We start from the raw sequence: 19,724 nt of genomic DNA, 5'->3' as shown, positions 1-19,724 counted from the left end.
AAAGCAACAGTTAAATAGATGCCAGTCGGCTAGAAACTAGGGAGATAAATAGTAAAAATGTAAACTTTAAGGAAGATCGCCACTTCCAGAAAAACATTTACCTGTGGAGAAAGGGCAGAAATGTGATCAAAGAGGAACAAAAGGGGGGTTGACCTAAAAAAATATTTGCTAGAAAAAAAATTGATGTTCCCTGGTACAGCCAACACAGGAGCAAGGCTTCTCTTAGGATGCATGTCCACCTGTTGCTCAGCCTTTCGGGCAAAGACCCACGCCAGACCCTGCACCAAGACTCCCAGAGTTGGAACAACTCTGGAGTTTATACACAGTGACGTGCAAAGAAAACCTTGCTCATACCCTAGGACAGCGTATGCCTTTTTCTAAACACAAACCTGGGCATATCTGTGCTTTGGTGATAACCATGGTGTCGTGTTGCTCATTCCATGCAGGGTTTCCAAGTTCATCTCCCAAAGGAGCAGTGTCTTCCTAGCTCAAAGGCAATAGTCTTGCTGGGTTCTCTATAGGGCGACTAACTGTCCTGTTTCGCCTGGGACTGAGGGGGTTCCAAGGTTTGAGTTTTAAATGGGTTGGTCACCTGGTCCTTTACAGTGTTCCAGAAGACATCTACTGCCCACTGTTTTATTAAATCCAAAAAACAAGAAACAAGCCATTAGAACATGCACCTGGGAGACAACACAATTTTTTAACCTTGCCATCTGAAGCTTTTTAACATAGTAAATGCCTAAACTCTTCTACAGTGTCTCCCATTGAGAACAAAATAAATTCTACTTTATCAAGTCAAGGAATGAGGCAATCATTCATTTTCAAAGTCCTGAGACAGCTGTCAGGATTCTTTACCCAGATTATTTCATAATTCATTCAATAGCACACAGTCTGGATTCCTCCAAAAAAAAAAAAAAAGTCAAAGTAGATGGGTCTAAAGATGAGGAAGGGGAAAGCAGCCCTAGCCAAGAGTATTTTCCAGAAAATGTTAACTCCAGTGTTCAAGCAGCTTAATATTAAAAAAGAAAGAAGAAAGAAAGAAAAGAATTTGCAACAGCAATAGAAATCAAGCATCTGCTTTGAGAATTCAGAAGACACGGCACCCCTGGGACTGACACCAGAGAACTTCTCTGAAGCGCTGGCGTGGGGTTAAATATTCTGCAGGGAAGAGGGCCACATACACTGGGGCCTGTGTCACAGTCATTCCTAATTTTGTTTGCAATTCCCCCTTAGGATAATATACCCTAAAATACTTTGCATCTATAAGATGTATAAATTACTGCAATTCACAAAATATAATCTGCTGTCCATGCATATTCACTTTGAGCGGCTGATGAAATTCCTTAAACTCTGCCATGGACTGCATGATGGAGTTCTACAACGACAATGCCTCTAAAAAGAGTGAGGTAAATCTGTATTGTTGGGTTAAAAGAGCACTGCATAAAGCTGGCGGCAAGATGATCCTATGAGGTTTTTTTGAGCTGACGTATACCTATAGAGAAGTGAAGTGGATTGGAAGAAGAAGTCACACTCTTCCTGTGGATATTTCAAGGAGCAGGATTTGGGCTGGGAAAAAGAAAGGGAACGTTGCTGCATTTTTGCCTGTCTATATTGTTTACATTTTCTGTAGTTAATATGTTCTGTTATCATTAAAAACTCCTTGGGGTTCCATGGGTGGCTCAGTCAGTTAAGTGTCTGCCTTCGGCTCAGGTCATGATCCTGGGTCCTGGGATCGAGACCCGCATTGGTCTCCCTGCTCAGTGGGGAATCTGCTTCTCCCTCTGCCGCTCCTCCCTGCTTGTGCGTTTACTCTCTCTCTCTCCTTTGCTCTCTCTCTTTCTCTCAAGTAAATAAATAAAATCCTTAAAAAAACACTCCTTTTAAAAGTTAAAAAAATGACATTCCAATGCTTCATTGCTTACTAAACTGGATAAAGGCTATATATAATCTGTCTAATGCAAGGGATACAGTTTCTTGGATGAATTAAAAAATATAGATTAGAATAAGAGTGGCATATATTTGAGAACTACTAAGTCTTTTGCTGAGCCTAAAAGTAATAGCAGTTTTTTTTTGTAGTATGATAAAAATATCAGTTGCCAGCATCAGTCCAAACATCTGTACTTTTCCAAAACAATCAACAAGGAAGTGATCAGGTTTACTTAAGCAAGTGGAGATCTCTGTGATTCTATAAAAAGATGTATTTGGAGAAAGCCCAGTAATTTTAAGGCCCTGTCAAACCATATTGGCATGAGGAAGCATATAATATACAAAATAAGCAAAAACAGCCCACTGAGTCTGCAGTTATGCAATCAGTGAAATCCTGTCATCATCTTTCCTAACAGAGTTCACCACATTGAAAAGCATCGGCTCCTCCTCCTTAGTGTTGTCATGGATAACTCACTGGTAGCCAAACAAAACAAACAGGGTAAGAGGGGAAATGTCACCGAGTTTCAAAAATATATCTTTAGTACTTGGATTGTTGATCTTTTTTAAGAAAATGTTTTAGCAGTAATTTCTACAGAACAAGAGACAAAAAGGCAGACAAAAAATATCTTAAGCAGTCATTACAAGATTGTAGGACGGACAAAAATATACTAATCAAGAGTAGCCCTAATGCTCTTTGGTTCCAGAAAATACCAACTGGCTTCCAAGGGCACCCATGGAGAGAGAGCAAATGGGGAGCAGTGCGAGACAGGGCAGGGAAGTCCGTGCAGGGTGAGACCCAGGCCACGTGGGGTGATCAGCTACCCCAAAGCTGGAGGCACTGTGGTCCAACCTCAGTCAAAGATTCTAAGAGCAAGCATTTTCTGCAAGAGCAACATCTTCTGTGTGCGTTAATACATTTCTTTTGTGGGCAAAGTCACCTCAAATTTAGATATTATTTCCCTGAGAAATAGTACACCACTTATGTGCTTGTATCCCTCTAGTTAGTGGTCAATACCGAAACACAAGTTTTCTCAGTTTTCAAGCAAGAAAGAATCCACATCCAATTAAAGATAGCATTTAAGTAAATGTAAACACACGCTTTGGTCAATTTTCACAGTAATTATCAAAGATGGCGGTCTACGGAAGACCCTGAAAACTGTCCTTCCTTTTGGAATAAGCTCATCTGTCAATTAGATGGAGCTGGTTTTTTTACACTCATTCTTGCTGAGATTATCCTCAAGTGTTGAATTGAAGCCCCAATTTCCAAGTTTCTCAAAAGAAAAAGAGGGAGTTCAATCAGCTGTTCCTGTCGGAGGCAGATATTTACAATGAAATAAAATCACTCGTCTTGACAGTTTTCATTCTTGAATGGAGGAGTGGCGAATAGATCTGTGATAATCCTCTGGACTGCTAATGTGTTCAGGTAAGTCATAGCCCCTCAGGAAGTGTCCACTGTTCTGCTGAGCAAAATAATACAGTTGTCTGGCTAGCAGAGGTTCGACCTTTAATAAGAGATTTTGAAAAGATGTTATTGAAATGTTCTTTTTAACATCTTGTAATTGGCTCATCATTAAATAACTCAGTATCTGAAGATACAGTAAAGTTCAATCCCAAGTTAGGTGCTACATAAATCAAAACTTTCTGATGACGTAATTTTTTGTTAGCCCCTTACATACACCAACCTATAAACAGACTCCACTTGATTCTGAGTGTTACTATAGTTCAAGTCAAAAGTGGTACTTTTACATTAATAGCCGCTCAAAAGGTATGTTTCACTAAGCATAAACAAATCAGGTACAATGACCAACTTAAAAGGAAGTTTGAGGTGATCCATGAAGTTTGAGGTAACTCAGAATAATTTAGGCCAATGAATTTTTCCACAGCCACAGTCTGACCGGGATGAGGATGTCCGTCCTGAACAATGTACCATTCCTGGGTGACCTGGATAACTTGTATATTTCTAAGATAGTGGAACAAGGAAGGAGCAGAAGCTAAACAAACAACAACACTGTTATTATGGGGAAAGAGAGGTTAATTGACCTCAGATTCATCTAGTTTGGCTATTTATGTGGTTCGTATTCAATAAAAAAATTCAGCTTTCAGAATTTCCTGAATTTATAGCTTGTAAGAAAAGTGAATACTTTGCGAATCAATTCTGCTATTAAATTGAGCATTTAAGTTATTTGATATATAGAAACTTAAGCCTAATTCATATGAAACACCTGAAATAAATTAAATCCATAATAAAAACGAGTAGGAACTCCTGCGTGTACACATACCCATTTTTCTTTTCCATCCCAGACAACTCAATTCCAGGGACCCTTGCTTGAGGAACACATAGTTGCCTAACTCAGAGGAGAGCTAGCGCACCAAAAAAACCCTTAAAATCAGACTAATGCAGGAGTTTTTCACCAACTTTTGAAACATTATTTATCAATACCAAGTTTATTTAGTTATTTAACAATCCTAGGTGTTAACAAGATAACAAATATTATATCAATTACTGGAGAGAATTCATGAAAAAGCTCTAGAGTCTTTTGGTTGGTTCATTTTTGATTTTACAATCAAGAGGGGGGACTGCGTGTTTAAAATTAGGTAGTGTTTTATTTTGGTTGTCAATAAAAAAACTATGAGAACTAAAATATGACTTGAAAGTTTCTATTATTGATTATATATATATATATATATATATTTTTTTTTTTTTACCTGTTACTGCTTTTGTCTGGGCCTATTAATAACTCTCAAAGGTATGTAGCTATGTAAGGTTTTCAAATTCAAAATCTTGGGTATTCAAAACTCTTTTTTGTGGCAAATTTATTCCAAATGTTATCTCAATAAAATTTTCATGAAAAAGATGTTTACGTGCCACAGTTGACCCTATTTAAACCCCTGCTAAAGAACACTGATCTACTTAAATTCCTTGACAGAGTTAGCCTCCTCCAAGTAACACGTGACCCTTGGTTTCCATTAGTTAAATAATTTCTAAAAATCCAGAAATAAAAGAGGATTTGGGAAAAATCTGAGGGGACTGCAAAATACATAAGTCAATGGACAGCTTCCCATTGGGAAAAGCCTCCCCATCAAATGAAGGTCAGCTAGACAGCATTTTAAAAGCAATATTAAATATGGAGAATTTTAAAGGGCAACTTTTATCACTAGTCTTTTTAAATCCTTATAAAATGGGAATAGGACAATGTCTTGATTGATACACAAGATGGGATGAATGAAGCCCATGGTTGCAGGTTTGTGATGAGTAGACCTCTAGGGTTGGGAAAAACATGTGGGTCCCTGGGCTGTGCTTCCTGCACCATTCACTGGGCCATGCTTCCTTCCTCATGATTTTCCTGTCATATGACATATACTTTTCATTTGAGACTTTTCTAACTGGGACCCTGCCCTTGATGAAAAACAGGGAAACTCAATCATTTGAATGTGACTAAATACTCACGTGAGCAGTGATGAGCTTCCTTTGCCTCTGAGGATCTGGAAACTCTTCTCCGAAGCACAGAGTTACCTGGAATCTTGGCAGGGGACGGCCATGGTGAGCAAAAGCTTGCAGCTCTGGAAAAGCCCCATAAGCGGGGAAAAAAACCAACCCTGATCAGAAACCATCACTAAACACGCCATGTTAAAGCAGGAAGCAAAAGCTCACTGTTGATTTGGAAAACTAAAATAGGAGTGTGTATTCTTTATTTCTCTACGTGGGGTTCTTAATTCTTAGACCCTAGATATAGAATTGCATGTACGTGTTCATGGGTGCACTTCTCCTGAGAGGGCTCCAGGTTTCACTTGATTCTCTTTTTTAATTATTATTTTATTTATTTGTTTGAGAGAGAGGGAGAGAATGAGAGACAAAGCTTGAGTAGGGAGAGGGAGAGGGAGAAGCAGGCTCCCCACTGAGCTAGTAGCCTGACACAAGGCTCGATCCCGGGACCCAAGGTGAAGGCAGATGCTTAACCAACTGAGCCACCCAGGCACCCCTCGCTTGATTCTTTAAGGGAAATATGTCCTGCAGATTAAGAAACCTTGCTTTGCAGCATTAGACCCTTAAGAGTGCAAAGGGTAGCAGAAAGGAGTGAAAGATGAAGAAAAAGGATAAGAAATGTAGCCACATTGAGGCAAAAGAATAATTTATACAAAGAAGAAATTTCATTTAAAAAATCAAAATTTTCTGATTACTTAAAAATGTCATCTCAAAACTGCTGAGTCTTCATAATCCAATGTCTGTGCCAATCAGGACGTCTCCATGATTCAGGCATCGCTGAAAATGCTTTACTGTTGTCTTGGAGATGAGCACCAGTTATGGGCAGCTGTGTCCTACTTGGCACTAAACCTCAACTATGGGACTTTGAGCTGACTTCTTGCCCACCTTCTGGGACAGATATTGATTTGAAATGAAACACTAGGTGTCCCCACTTTTGTGGTTGCGTATATCCTGAAGGCTCCACTCCTACCCTAAGGATGCAGAACAAAGACTGTTGGAAAGACACATGTGTAATCCCTGACATCGCTCCATGTCCCATTACCCATATTCGAGATGACTCTTAAGCCTCTAGCTGCTCTTATTCTTTCCTTTCCACTAGAGTTGAACGTCGTGTCCGCAAAAGAAACACACACGGCTGCTGCTACAACTTCTGCAGAACGGTATGCACACGCATCTTGATCAGATATGCACCTTGGGCTTTGCCTTTAGGGGCTGTCCCTAGTAGTTTGCAAATCCTGAATGGGGAGATATCAAAGATCTTCACTGTTCTCTTCAACTGAAGAAAAGTTTCTAACTAACTCACTGGACTGTTAGACTTCCTGCTTTTTTTTTTTCTTCTTCCAGAATTCAAATCAAACCTAACTGACTTAGTCAGAATGTGTACAAGGCGTTCACGCTGCCGAGGCCTGAGACAACACCTACACAAGCCAGTCAGAGTGGCGAGCTGGCACAATTCTCTGAAGAAGTCGTGTCTCAAATGCTTGATAACATGAGAATATTCTGTGGGAATCCTCGATTGTGCAGAAGCTGGTCTACACCGCTGCAGTGTTCAAGTTCACAGGTTCCTCCTTGAACCTCAGTGAATACTTCAAGATAAGCGGTTGCAGTGAGCAAAAAGCACAGCCTTTGGTTACAGAGGAAGAAAAAAACAACAACTTTTGCTCACAGATAAATATTAAATTCTAGGCAAGTGAATTCACAACCTGCAGGTGTTCATAGCTGGGCATCATGCTTTTCTGCTTCTTGCCTGTATCCAGCTCTCAGTGACTGTGACTCAAAGTGTAACTTACAGCCTACTTAGAATGGTAGGATTCGAACTTCCTAAAAGATATGTGGTGAGAGAAACTCACAGAAGCACGTGTCATTCCCCTGGGATTCCTTAACCAAAGTCCTAGTCCTGTGGCTTCTGAATCCAAAGAGACCAAGATTCACAGTCTCTGAGGAGATCCAACCCCAATCCCCCATGGGCTCTTTCAGACTCTTTAGCAGACATAAGAGGTGCAGACAAGATACCCCGCAGTAGCTCCTGACTCTTCCTTGGGTGCCCACCATGATTACCATGCTGGACCCCAGGATGGACAGAACAGTCATGGCACAGATTTGGAGGCAGTTCTGCAGCTCAGAGGGAGGGAGGGGTGTTGAGACCCACATGGCTTTCTCATCCTAGTGCTGCCTTGGGGAACCAGAGGCTCAGTTCTCCCTCCTCCTCTTGTCACACCTTTTAGTCAAGGGTTAGGCATCTAGGGACATATTTGTTTGGAGGCACCAAAGAGAATTTGGATGAGCCTACTCAATTTGGGCAACTTAAACCCAAAAGGCTAAGCAAGTGTCAACAGTGTCAAAGTACACAGATGCTTCATATTTTTATGTTAAATAAATTGAATCGGGAAGCATATTTAGGGAAAGGAGAGGCACATGAGAACCCAAAGACATAGGGTGTTTCTGAAGGGGCGCTTGTAAAAGAATAGCTTAAGGATACGTTACAGAATAAGGTTCAGAAAGAGTTGGCAGTTAGCTGACAGAACAACTTTTTCCCTCCAAAAGAGGAATCATCAATATAGAGAGCTACACGAATGTTCTGGATGAAGCTTCAACAATAACGTGGCCAGTGGTTTCACAAAAGCCAGTCTGGGGCTAATTGAATTGTCATGAAATCAAAACTAGAAAAACGAAACTCACTGGTTTTAGAAAATACTATGTGAAACACGAATATCACAGAGATAACTCATAGCCTTCTCATAATTTCCCCCTTTGCAAAATCAGTTCCACATACTCTATCCCTGATCCCACCTGCTGGAGGCCATCTGCATAGAAGTAACACGTCTCATAACCAAGAACGTTAACAATACACTTCTAACCTTTACGATTTTCCTAGGAACCTTAAAAAAGCTGAAACATCAGCAGCCGTGCTTGCTGAGATCATACTGCCAATAAAGTGTGAACCTTATCAGTGTGACTATTTGTTGAATACCAGAATCTCAAGATATCAGCCTGAACCACAATCCCCTTGAGCAATCTCTCTCCTCTTCACACCCCTTTGGTGATGCAGAGGAGCACGTGGTAGAGGCAGAGGTGAGATGAACAACAGGAACCTATTCTCAGATCCTGCCGGGTGGGCTCAGGGGCTAATAGAAGGAAGATCTCTGTCTGGGTTGGGAGTGACTTTCTGCTTGGACCACTGTGGAAGCCATAGTGTCACCCCCTCCATTCTGTCTCTTAGGCTTACAGGTGTGGGATGCTCCATTCTAACAGATAATTGGGTATGTTACCTGCTAAAAATTGCTGTGTGTCAAAGAGCTTGCAGGTCTGGTCCCTCTCCAGTTTATTGGGCCGGTCACTGCACAGTGCCAGGGGCCCATCCCAGTAGATTCTGCTCTGGCACAGTCTTTTGGCATAAAGCCCGTCGGGGGCCATCCAGAGGACCACACCCCTTTCCAGGTGGCTCAGAAGTTTCTCGATGTTTTTCCTCTGGCCATTGTCCTCTGGGTATGGGAAAAGGACCTGGTCCAGGTTACTGGCATCATAAGTGTGCCCGTGGGAGATCCGACAGCCTTCTGGGCTGGACGTGGTCAGCTCTTTCACCAAGATCTCCCGGTAGTACAAACAGATGTGGAGTCGACAGTCTGTAAACACAGAGATTTCAAGGTCAGCGCTAAGGGACCAAGGAGCATTGGAAACCCATCAGGATGCCAAACTATTCAACCAGAACATGTGTATTTGGTGGGACACTGGTGTCCCAGGATACTCCATAAAAAATAGAAAGTTCCAGGGTCAAGGAAGTGTAGGAAATGCTGCATACCCTCCTCTCCCTCCTGGAGTCACAGACAGTAAGAGATATTAAGGAAATCCTGCAAGAAATCTATTTAATGTTGTCTAACAGCATTTTCCAAATTTGTGCGACCATAGATTTTTTTTGTGTTGGGGGATTACAGCTTACATTAGTTTTCTGCACAACAGATTTGACTTGTATTAGAGAGCACCGCTGGTTAAGAACTTTCTGTGTCATTATTTTGGTGATGATGAATGCAGCGATGACAACAATTGTGTCTAAAATACTAAGTCATGTTCCACTGAACAAAATGCATCTTTAAGCACAGCAATCAGTTTTGATTTTGAAGGAAGTAAACCCTAGTTTAATTTCTACTAGCAAAAAGAATATAATAGTGTTTCAAAAACTAAACAAAAATGTTTACATCGGAAACTGCCCTAAACAATGAATAAGATGTCACTTACACAAATAAACACACACACACACACACACACACACACACACACACACACGTCCACATTGAAGTTTCAGCAAAGATAAACACTAAGCCGTTTTAGCAGTGGTGATCTCTGGGTGGTAAGAATGTGATGTTTTATTTTCCAAGTTTGCTCTTCCGACTGTCACGTTATTTTTTATGCTGTGTATGTATGCGTTACTTGTATAATAAAATTAATTCATGTGGAAAGAAAAGAATCAATGAAAAAAAATGTTCTAAGGCCAAAGTCCCACTAGGCTTTCAAAATCTGCCTTGAAAATAACTGTGCTTTCTAAAACATTTAACGAGATGAGTTCACTTTTGAAATTTTTCTTCAGAATAGGACCCACAAATTAAAAGGACAAAGCTAGGTTTGCAAAGGGGCCCTTAACTGAACTGCAAAAGAGCTCCATGTACAGGCCATAGCCATCCATCCATAATGGTATTTACAAATTAATGGGGACTGCGGTTCTCCCAACAAATGGGCTCAAGGTTGATAATTAATCTGCACTATGCATACTAAAAAAAGAAATCCACAAAACCCTCTTATTCCTCAATGGCAGGTTTTGAGGCTTAAACAGCCCACATCACTGTCCCGATTCTGCACGTCAATTTCTCCACTAGTGCGGACTAGTGGAGAGCGAGCTCAGACAGTACACCTTGATGACAGTGAGTGTTGGCCATTTGAGGTGACTTGCAGGACAGGCTTCATTTCACTTAATGTCATCAGAAATCACGAGATCACAGGGACATAAATAGTTGTTTATTCCCTACTTTTTCGTGCTTCAGAGAAGGGTTAGGAAGTTTCTTAAAAAAAGCACAAGGCTTTCTGTTCAGAAACATCTCCCCTCCGTCATTTAGGAGCATCTAAGAAGAAAGGCAGCAAAGCCTCATCCAGAACTTCAGAACCGAAAAGAAATAAATGGTGACCCTGGAAACAAGAAAGGTGCCCACAACTCTCTGAAATCTTGAGAATTTACTTTATACTTTCTATAATTGATTTTTTAAAAGCCCAAGGAGCAAGGTGAGAATTCTGAGGCTTAAGCTATTTATTCTTAATGTAATTATAAATCCCATTTTCAAACAACCCAAAATACTATCTAAAAAATAGATACATGCACACCACATATGCTTAGTAAACCTTGCGATGCCTTCCTTAAACAGGTTAAGATCTTTGAGCTTGCAAGGATTCTTTTAGAAATGAAACTTTAAAAATCAGCTCTAATCCAAATTTTTTGCAACACCTATCAAATTTCAGAGGAAGACTGACCGCAAGGCTCACTACTTTTACGCATATGAATGTGATAAAGAGAAAGGAGCCAGAACTGCTGTCCCCAGGATGCCAGAGAGGAAGACCTAGTTGTGGCTAAACCTGGAAGGATGATCAGCTTTTCAAAAGAGAAACCCTTGTGTATTTTTCTAAGAAATTATACTACATTGTGAGAATGTTGGCTGAAGGGGGGTCCTTGGTATATAAAGCTGAGGTATTTGCATATTCCTGGAAACTCAGATAGATGTCGATGGAAACCTTAAAATGACTCAATTCAAACCAGCATTTAGAATTGGCATCAGAATTAAAAGTTGGCTTCTTAGTGCTAAATATTCTAAAGATGTCTTCATTCACTGAGGTTGGGAGTCAGACGTGTCCATATCCACTCTAGTCCCCAGATGGAAGAAAGCCAGTGCCCATGGGCTGTGCTCAGGGATACCCCCAGCCTCCCCAATCAAACAGACCCAAAGGCAAGAGTGGAGCCACAGCAGAAGCCAGCCTCCTGTGGGGGCCTCTAGAAGGGAACACTGCACTCACCTGAGAGCGCCAAGGCTTCAGCAGACCTTATGCTTGGCTCTATGGGGATTCCAGGGGCCTGGGACTCAGGCGGGGCACAAGCATAAAAGGTTCCTGTCACCTGGCAACCTGCATTTGTAAATAAGAATCAGATGATGTCTAAACAGTGTCTGTCCAACGACGCATGGGAAGGTCTCCTCTCCCTGGGATGTGGCCACTCAGCCCCTGAAGGGTGCACCAACCCCGGGAGGGAGGGGCCAAGGGCGCTCTAGAACTGACCAGTGGCATTCTCAAGGGAAAAAGACAAGCTGAATTCCAATCAGAAAAAATAGGATCGAAAGAGGAAGGAGCCTTTTCATAGCTTTGGAAGAAAACTTGGAATAGTCCCTCTATAATTTTTTCTTTCTTATTTTAACTTAGTTAACTCCTTAAACACCGCACATAATTACCATTGTGTGTGCGTGTGTGTGTGTGTGTGTGTGTGCGTGTGTGTGTGTGTGTGTGTATAGTAGGAATATTTAAGATCTACTCTCTTAGCAGCTTTTAATACAATAGAGTGTAGCTAACTACAGTCACCATATTGTACTTTAGATCCTCAGAACTTACTCATCTTATCATTGGAAGTTTGTATCCTTTGAGCAACATCCCTCCGTAATCACCCTGATAAACAGGATAACTTCGGCTCAGGGAGATTTATCCTCGTTCACATAGCATGTTCACAGTAGAGCTGTGAGCTCAGGTCTACCTGAGTTCCGATGCCAAAGGGCCCAGTTAAAAACTTCCAAATTGTTTAGTCCACATTTCTCTAGCTTTCTATTTCTGGCTTCGGGAAGAAAATTGAACCATGTGTCTTGGCAGCGTAATAGCTGTGGGTCACATTCAACAGTAATAGAGAAAGACTGTGTACTAGAACTTAATTTAATGTCAGTTATGCTTCAAAATACGTCTACCTATTCCATGTGTCTGTACAGTTTGAGGCATCGCCTTGTTACTAAGGTTCTTAGTTCAATAGAGCCTGATGCTTTAGACAAAAGTCTGATATCAGAAACCAGTTTAATGTTAGCTAACTCTTCCACTATGGAATGGAAAGTAACCTTTGCTGCAAATCACTCTTGAAAAGCTAATAAAATCAAATTCTGAGCTTTTTTGTAAACATGCCATTAAATACAAATTTTAAATGATGGTACACTTTGTCAATCCTTTAAAGCCAAAAGTGACCTGAACATGACTGGAAAAAGGGGAACTGACCAAATTGTGACGAACCAAATATTCCTAGAACATACAGAAGGATCTGAGTCTTGACCCATCTCAGGATGTCTATTTAAATGTCTAACTCAAAAGTCCTAGCAGCTTGTGTTTTGCTGTTTTCAATACACGGTGTGAAGTTTTCTCTGCACGTAGCTAATGAGTGCTTCCACTGAGTAATCTCATTTTGATGTCTGGGAAACTCCTGTGGGGATGGGACCCCATCTAATCCAGAGTGAACAAAGCTCTTTAGACCCCAACACCAGCACTACTCACCTTATGGAGACTATTTTCTTTTCTTAGTATTTATTCATTCCATTCTTATTATCACTCCTGATCCCAAAAATTACTATGATAAGCACACTATCGTGTTTTCTTTTCTAAGTAAACTCTTCCCCCAGTGCGGGGCTCAAACTCACAACCCCGAGATCCAGAGTTGTTGCATGCTCTACCAACTAAGCCAGCCAGGTGCCCCCTGGGCACACTATTGCTAAAAAGAAATATACTAGCTCAATAATCTCCTGATGTTCCTGTAGACGGAAGGCGTCGGCACAGCTACAGTATGCCCGTTTTCCAGATGTATAGAAAGAAACGGACCAGTGAGGTTACTGGCCCTGTCAACCTTAAGGGATAATCCAGGAGGGAAGACTGACAAAATCTATTATTATTCAGGGAGGATGAAAAATATTAACCTATCAAACAAATAATTTAAAAAACTATAGCCAACCACTTTGACATCTGAGATCCTCTCTCTTAAATGAAAGAGGAGCTCTGAGGTTGAGCTCCAGCCCCCCCACTTTCACTGGGTAACTTTGGGCATTACTTACATTCTGTGAGTTTGCCTCAAAAGGGGGGGGCAGTTTTTAGTTGACTGGGATGGATCTCTCTGATGTTTATTTTATTATTTTTATTTATTTACTTATTTTGAGATTAGTGTCCCACCTCTAATTTCTGTGATGTTTATTTTTTATTTTTTTGAAGATTTTATTTATTTACTTGAGAGAGAGAGAGCATGAGCAGAGGGATGCAGAAGGAGAGGGAAAAGCAGACTCCCCACTGAGTAGGGGGCCTGATTCTCAATCCCAGGACCCTGGGGAATCCCTGGGGGATCCCAGGGATCATGACTCCAGCCAAAGGCAGACGCTTAACCAACCGCCTGAGCCACCCAGGCGCCCCTTTCTGTGATGTTTAAATAAGATCTCATATAGGGCAGTTCCCAGCACAGGTCCTGGCAAGAGTAGGCCAGGTGTCAGTACACCCTGGAGTCCTTCCCCTGAAGACCCTCACTCTCTCCTTCACTGCACGTGAGGTCTTCCCCAGCGGCTCTGAGAAGGGGAAAGACCTGGGGTACTGCCCGGAAGGACAGATCAAGAGAGACCAGGGCCCTCTGGCCAGGTCTGCTCTGCGGGCTGAGCCACAGCCCTAAAAACCAGCCCCAGCACACTCCTTACCATTTTCACAAGCCGGGCCTTGCCAGTGATGGCTGCGAGACCCAAACGTCACGGGACACTGATACGGGATTTCTGGGAGGGGCTGATCAGGGACGTACTCCCTCCAGCTTCGGTCGTGGGACGGCATCATGTAGTTATGAACCTGCTAAAGGGACATGAGGGAGCAGCTGAGATGAAAGGCGATCAGCTCCGAAGCTCAGTTGGTTGGCACCGGGAAGGGGGGACAGATTCTTTTATAGTCAGACTCCTCACAGAATCTCTTATTTGGCTGACAGCCAAATCATTTTATCATCTCAAAAGACTTTGGAGTGAACAGCTCATCGCACTAGGTGGAAAGTAGCCGTAAAGACTCAAAAGGCACAATGAAGACAGTGTTACAAAGTAATGACTTGTGTAAAACTTCATCATATGGTTAAACCTGGCACCAAAAGTACTGCAGGGAAATTTGCCTTCTTTTACCCACCAAAGTGAATAAAACAGAGCTGTGATTCACATCAGAAAAGTCTGAAGAGATCAGCTGCCCTGTGGTTTCACATGATAAAGCACAACTTCCAAAATTTTCGTCTTGCACAAAAGATCTGCTCCCCGGGTTTTTGAATCAGTGGCAGAAGTCCAGGCTAGCAGGCAGACGCAGCCACCTCTCCCCGCCCTAAAACCAACACTGATCGTAACACCAGGTAGAAAGTGAGACGTTCATCCAATGATTGGGGATTTGCTTTGGCCGATTGACTAAGAACAAAAACAAAGTACTGCTGTTTTTGTTTGTATTTTTCCTGCTATGTGGGACTAGCTGGCTCACGTGGCCTCACCCAGACCCAGCCTCCCTTTCTAGAAGCCCTGTGCCCTCCACCATACCTGAGCTGGGAGTGAGGTATAAGGAGCTGTCATGGTATAGGGATGGCTCATGGTCATCTGCGGGTCCTCCAGGGTGAGCTGCTTTGCTCCTGTGTGTTTGGACAAAAGGCAAATGGCAAAGTGTGAAAAAAGGAACTGTCATAACTAAAAGTGAAATCTTAAAAAAATACCTGAGAGTTTAATTCCTAGAATGCATAACAGTGTTGACAAATAAGGCCCTTCTTCAGCAATTCCAGTGGGCAATTACTTGTTCAGGCCACTAAGCTGATTTCTACAGGGTCTGACTTGTGTAGGGCAGGTAGAGAAGGAGATGAAATGCTGTGTGTGAGCACGTCGTCACATAAAGGGCCCCACCAGCGAGATGTTCCGCAAGTGAAGTCATCTGTATGGTTTGTTTAAAATGAAGATTCTTGGGCTCTACTCTGACACCCTGGTCAGAAACTTGGAGAGAGAAGGTCTGAATTTCAATAAGCATCCAGCTGACCACGGTATACTCCAAAAGTTGACATTTTTATTACTATAAACAGTAACAATATACGGGTATATGGATGCTTCCTTTCGACAGAATGATTAATTATGAAACACTGATAAGTAAAGATAAAGCTCTAAACGAGTTTTCCGTATTTTGTTTGAAAAATTTGGCCCATATCTTACACCAACAGAACTAACTGAAAAACACGTGCACACACAGGCATGGGCATACACCTGCGGGTAGAGAGCTGGAGTCTGAGAAATTGTCCTACACCAATACCACAAGAATTTCAACTGACGACCCTGAGAACTTGGGCAAAGAGCCCGTTGGGCTCAAACATGAGGCAGGAGGAAGGCAGGCTATAAAAACAAGAAAAGAAAAATAGACCCTCAGAATGAAATTAAAGCCTTACAAGTGTCAGGCAGCCTCTATCCTGTGACCCCACCCCAGGAAGTCCCACCTTTTTTTGCACCCTCAGGAACAATCCTGTATACTTTGTAGGGGTCTGAGATGTCCAGCTGGCTCCTCTCCACCAGTTCCTCAAAATCGTTGCTCTTGTTCAAAGCACATCGCAAACGGGTCTTCCAGGTAGGAGGGTCTGGCTTATCTATGCCTTCTCGGAACTTTCCTTTAAATAGTGCCCAAGCCTTGTGGGAAAGAAGAGGGGGGATAAAAATTAAAATACAGGTCTTTTAAAAAAAGAACCTGAGGATCGTATTTCTAAAGGAAAGAATGATGCTCACGTGCCTCAGATTTATACCGTTGCTCAAAACATGGGACAGAAAGACACCACGTCTCCTCTAGGTAAAATACTCTCCACCTTGGGCTCTGTCTTTGCTGAACTGAAGATAAATGGTTTGCGCATTCTCTAGGTATTTATGAGAGGTGGGTAAGATGTGGAGGGTCCCTGGAAAGGGGCCCTAATGACCCCTTCCCCTCACAGTGTCTGAAGTGAGTTCCACTGGAACTAGGGGTGAGCTTCGACCCACAGAGTACATCTGAATGGTCAGATAGTCTGAGAGCAAATTCCAGAGGAAGTCCCCTTTGCCTGTTCTGCCCGCCGGTGGTGGGTCTGGGTCCTAATGCACAGTTCACTGGGTAAACTGCTGTAGGGGAAAACAGTCATCACACACACACACACACACACACACACACACACATACACACACAGACCTAGAGAAAAATGTCTAGAGAGAGACTTGGAAAGAGAGAATCAGACAGAAACAGGGATAGAGAAAAACACATATGGAAGGACCAAAGAGAGCTAGAAAGATAGAGAGCCCAACAGAGATTGAACTAAAGAAAAAATAAATAAATATCCAGAGAGAAAGACCTCCAGAGAAAAACAGCAAAAGAGAGGAAGATAGAGGTAGTGAGAGAGGAAAACAGAGACAGACTCAAGCACACCTAAGTGTGCTCACAGAAAAGAAACAGGGAGACAAAGAGAGACACATGTTGATCAAAGAAGGCACGGAAGTAGCCAGAGGTACAGAAAGAGGCTCGGATGGAGACAGAGGAACCCACATCAATGCAAACAGGGACACTCAAGTCAGCGCTGCTGTCCCTGGGCTGAGCCCCCGGACATTCCATTCCCTGCTGCTGGAGCCATCTGACTCCCTAGGTACTGCTCATGCCACACGCTCAGGATTGGTACCTGGTCCCCCGTTTCTAAAACCACTACAAAGGCTGAAACCTCTCTCCTTCTCCCCCAGCTTCTGCGGATTGCCACCTGATGCTCCCGGACCGGCCGCCCTGCGGGGCTCATCTCCTTCCCGCGTGGCCCCCTTTCCTCCGAGCACCTTCAGGCGCGGACTGGAATTGCCGCGGAGTCTGGCTTAGGGATCCACCAGGCTCTCTGGGGCCTTCCCTCCACCCCCACCTTGGTTGGGCCCCCCTCATGCTAGTAACCTTGAAGAGGGCGGCGTCCTCCTCGCGGTTGTAGTCCTGCTTGCCCGCGTGCTTCCAGGGGATGCGGAAGATGCTCTTCTCCTCGTTCTCCCACACCAGCCCTGGGTACTTGCCGCTGTCGATCTGGTCGATCAGCCACTGGCGGAGTTTCCCGTTGCCGCAGCTCACGGAGCTCATGCCGAACTCCCCGCCGCGGCCGCTGCCTTCCAGGTTCATGCCCGGCGCGCCGACTGCCGCCCTCTCGCACCCGGGATCCGCCTCCTGCACTCACTCTGCGCGGCAGAGAGGAGGACCGGCCTTTAGCCTCCGCGGCACAGCGCCCGGAGCACCCTTCTCCAGCCCTCTGATAATGACCACGAGGCCCTGGAGTCGCCGAGGCAGCTAGGAGCGCTCTGTCAACGTCGGTGTCGCCAGAGGCCCCTGAGAGACAGCACCTTCTCAGCGGGCCCGGTCTCATCCCCTTTGCACGCCCGGCCCTCAGCCTCCAGAGCGTGCCTCCCGCGGCGTTCACCCTCCTACCCCACCGTCTGGACTCTCCGTTCTTGTTACACACCCCACGGGCCAAACGCTGCCCAGGCACCGCAGCTCTCGCCTCTGCGCACACCGCGAAATCCAGCCGCCACCACTCTTTGGCACCGTTGGCGTGCTCACTCCTAGCTCCCGCTCTTCCTTGCCCATTCCCAAACCCCGGCCAGCCCATTTCTCCCTACACTGTCAGCTACCACTCTTGCCCACTCCCCCATTCTCACTCCTTTAGTGGGCCCGGCGCGCCAAGAATCTCGCACGTGGGGACGAACGCCTGCGGTCTGGACGTTCCAGGTGCTCAGCAACGGCATCTCCTGCCCCGGCCTTCTCCTCCCACACCTGCCCTCTCTGCCCCAGAGAATCCCTGAGCCTTCGGCAGCTAGCGAGGATTAAGGGGGCCCCGGGAGCAACGCGCGGAGGCGACCTGGCCCAAGGCGAGGTGCGCCGCCAAATAGCGGGAGATTCTGGCGCGCAGAGCATCGGCGGGACCCCGGAGGCCCACGAGAGAGAGCGGAGGCGGGGAGGGTGCCAGGAGGGTTCTCAGAGGGCACGGGGTTGAGGCAGCAGAGCGCGGGGCCCCAAGTGGCCCAAATTTGGAGCTCCTCGTCCACCACCAGTCCGGGAGCAACTCGCGGGAGGCCAAGGTGAGTTTGGGCCCTTAAGGGCCGCAGGATAAGGAGCCTCGGATTGAAGCGTCTGGAGTAAGAGGCTGTCCTCCCTCAGGAAAGCCTGCCGTCCCGTGTAGGTCCTTTCGATGGCCCCGCCTTGGCCACTCTTGGGGACCCTGACAGCCTCTCCATTCCACCCAGTCCAGCGCGTGGCCTCCCCCGGGCCTGGGCGGAGCCGAACCACAGAGTGGCGAGGGCAATGCTTGGGCATTGTCCTGGCTGACCCTCCACAGAGCCCACGCAAACGTCCCGGGGCCCAGAGCAGACTAGTGGGAGTCGGGGCTCCTTCAAGGGGCATGCTCCCTCTCGGGTCCTAAGCTGGGGTCCCCTGCGCTGCTCTCCAGAGGGACCCCGGGGACCTCTAGTCTCGCACTCCCTGTTCTCTGTTGAGCCAGCCTCACATCCGTTCTCCTTCCCGACCCCAAGCCTTACCTCGCCCCCAACTCGGAGCTGAGGGCAGCGGTGGGTCCCAAGTTCAACTGGTGAAACTAAGTATCAGAGGTGAGAAAGAGGAACTTATAAAGCTTAAAAGCCCGCTGGGGCGGAGCCTGGGGCGGGGCTGGGCGGGTACGAAAGTGCCTGCCGGGTTGAGGCGAGGGGGGCGCTGTGAGCGGAGACTGGGGCACCGCGGGAGAGTCCCAGGGCCAAGACTGGAAGGAGCGTGTGTTGGGCGGGGGGTGGGGGGGTCCTGAGCCGCCAGGCTTGGGACCCTAGCGCCCGCTGCGATCCACCCCGCGTTGCGCAGGGCTAGCGCACCTCGAGTCGGGCGTGCGCGGCCTGGGGAACCCTAATGTGGGGAGGTTTCCTGCAAAGGGCGAGGCGCGAAATGGGGACCTCGCCTCAGCGCCAGGTCCTGCGGGAGGCCGGTTGATAAAAACTAATAACAGCTAAACAATTGCGATGTGGTTAGGACGGGAAGTGGGGGCGTGTAGGAGGGGGAATCTGGAGTGAAGGGGACTTCACTTGAAGAGCATGTAACCAAAAACGGAGGAATTGTCCGCATCGTAGAATTGTGGGTGGGTGGTGGGCACCCTTGGAATCGCAGCTATTGCTGAAAGCCCTGCCCTCCTAGGTATTTAGAGAACATCCTACTCATTAAAAATAAAAAGAAGAAAAAGCATGGCTCAGATACTTTGAGCTATAAACTGTGGCTCAAATAC

At 45.1% G+C, this 19,724-nt stretch overlaps 1 protein-coding gene across 3 annotated transcripts; it reads right to left on the bottom strand.

Annotated features, from left to right (window-relative positions):
* Positions 1-622: 622 nt before the first annotated feature.
* Positions 623-19,079, bottom strand: IRF4 (interferon regulatory factor 4). 3 transcript variants are annotated; one of them, XM_045800590.2, is made up of 9 exons: positions 18,997-19,079; positions 17,372-17,643; positions 15,924-16,110; positions 14,992-15,080; positions 14,137-14,281; positions 11,462-11,569; positions 8,680-9,033; positions 5,375-5,487; positions 623-3,428 (listed from the first exon to the last, which is right to left on the bottom strand). In XM_045800590.2, the coding sequence occupies exons 2-9, from the start codon at positions 17,585-17,587 to the stop codon at positions 3,285-3,287; spliced, it is 1,356 nt and encodes a 451-aa protein (XP_045656546.1). In that variant the 5' UTR covers positions 17,588-17,643; positions 18,997-19,079; the 3' UTR covers positions 623-3,284. The 3 variants fall into 3 exon arrangements, with proteins under 3 accessions (XP_045656546.1, XP_045656547.1, XP_045656548.1); XM_045800591.2 differs by having other exon boundaries at positions 14,137-14,278; XM_045800592.2 differs by lacking the exon at positions 11,462-11,569.
* Between the last annotated feature and the right edge of the window lie 645 nt (positions 19,080-19,724).

The sequence above is a fragment of the Ursus americanus genome, chromosome 32, assembly GCF_024610735.1.
Source record: "Ursus americanus isolate L20-20 chromosome 32, mUrsAme1.1.p, whole genome shotgun sequence".
NCBI lineage: Eukaryota > Metazoa > Chordata > Mammalia > Carnivora > Ursidae > Ursus > Ursus americanus.
Note: the sequence above shows the minus strand (reverse complement) of the source record. Positions and strands in the feature narration are given on the sequence as shown.

What these genes read in the sequence shown, in the direction of transcription:
- IRF4 (XM_045800590.2), bottom strand. Translation starts at nt 17,587, where the DNA reads ATGAACCTGGAAGGCAGCGGCCGCGGCGGGGAGTTCGGCATGAGCTCC. An exon ending in ATACCTCACTCCCAGCTCAG is followed by an intron (nt 14,282 to 14,991) that starts GTATGGTGGAGG and finishes ATGTCCCTTTAG; the next exon opens with CAGGTTCATAACTACATGAT. An exon ending in AGGCCCGGCTTGTGAAAATG is followed by an intron (nt 11,570 to 14,136) that starts GTAAGGAGTGTG and finishes TTACAAATGCAG; the next exon opens with GTTGCCAGGTGACAGGAACC.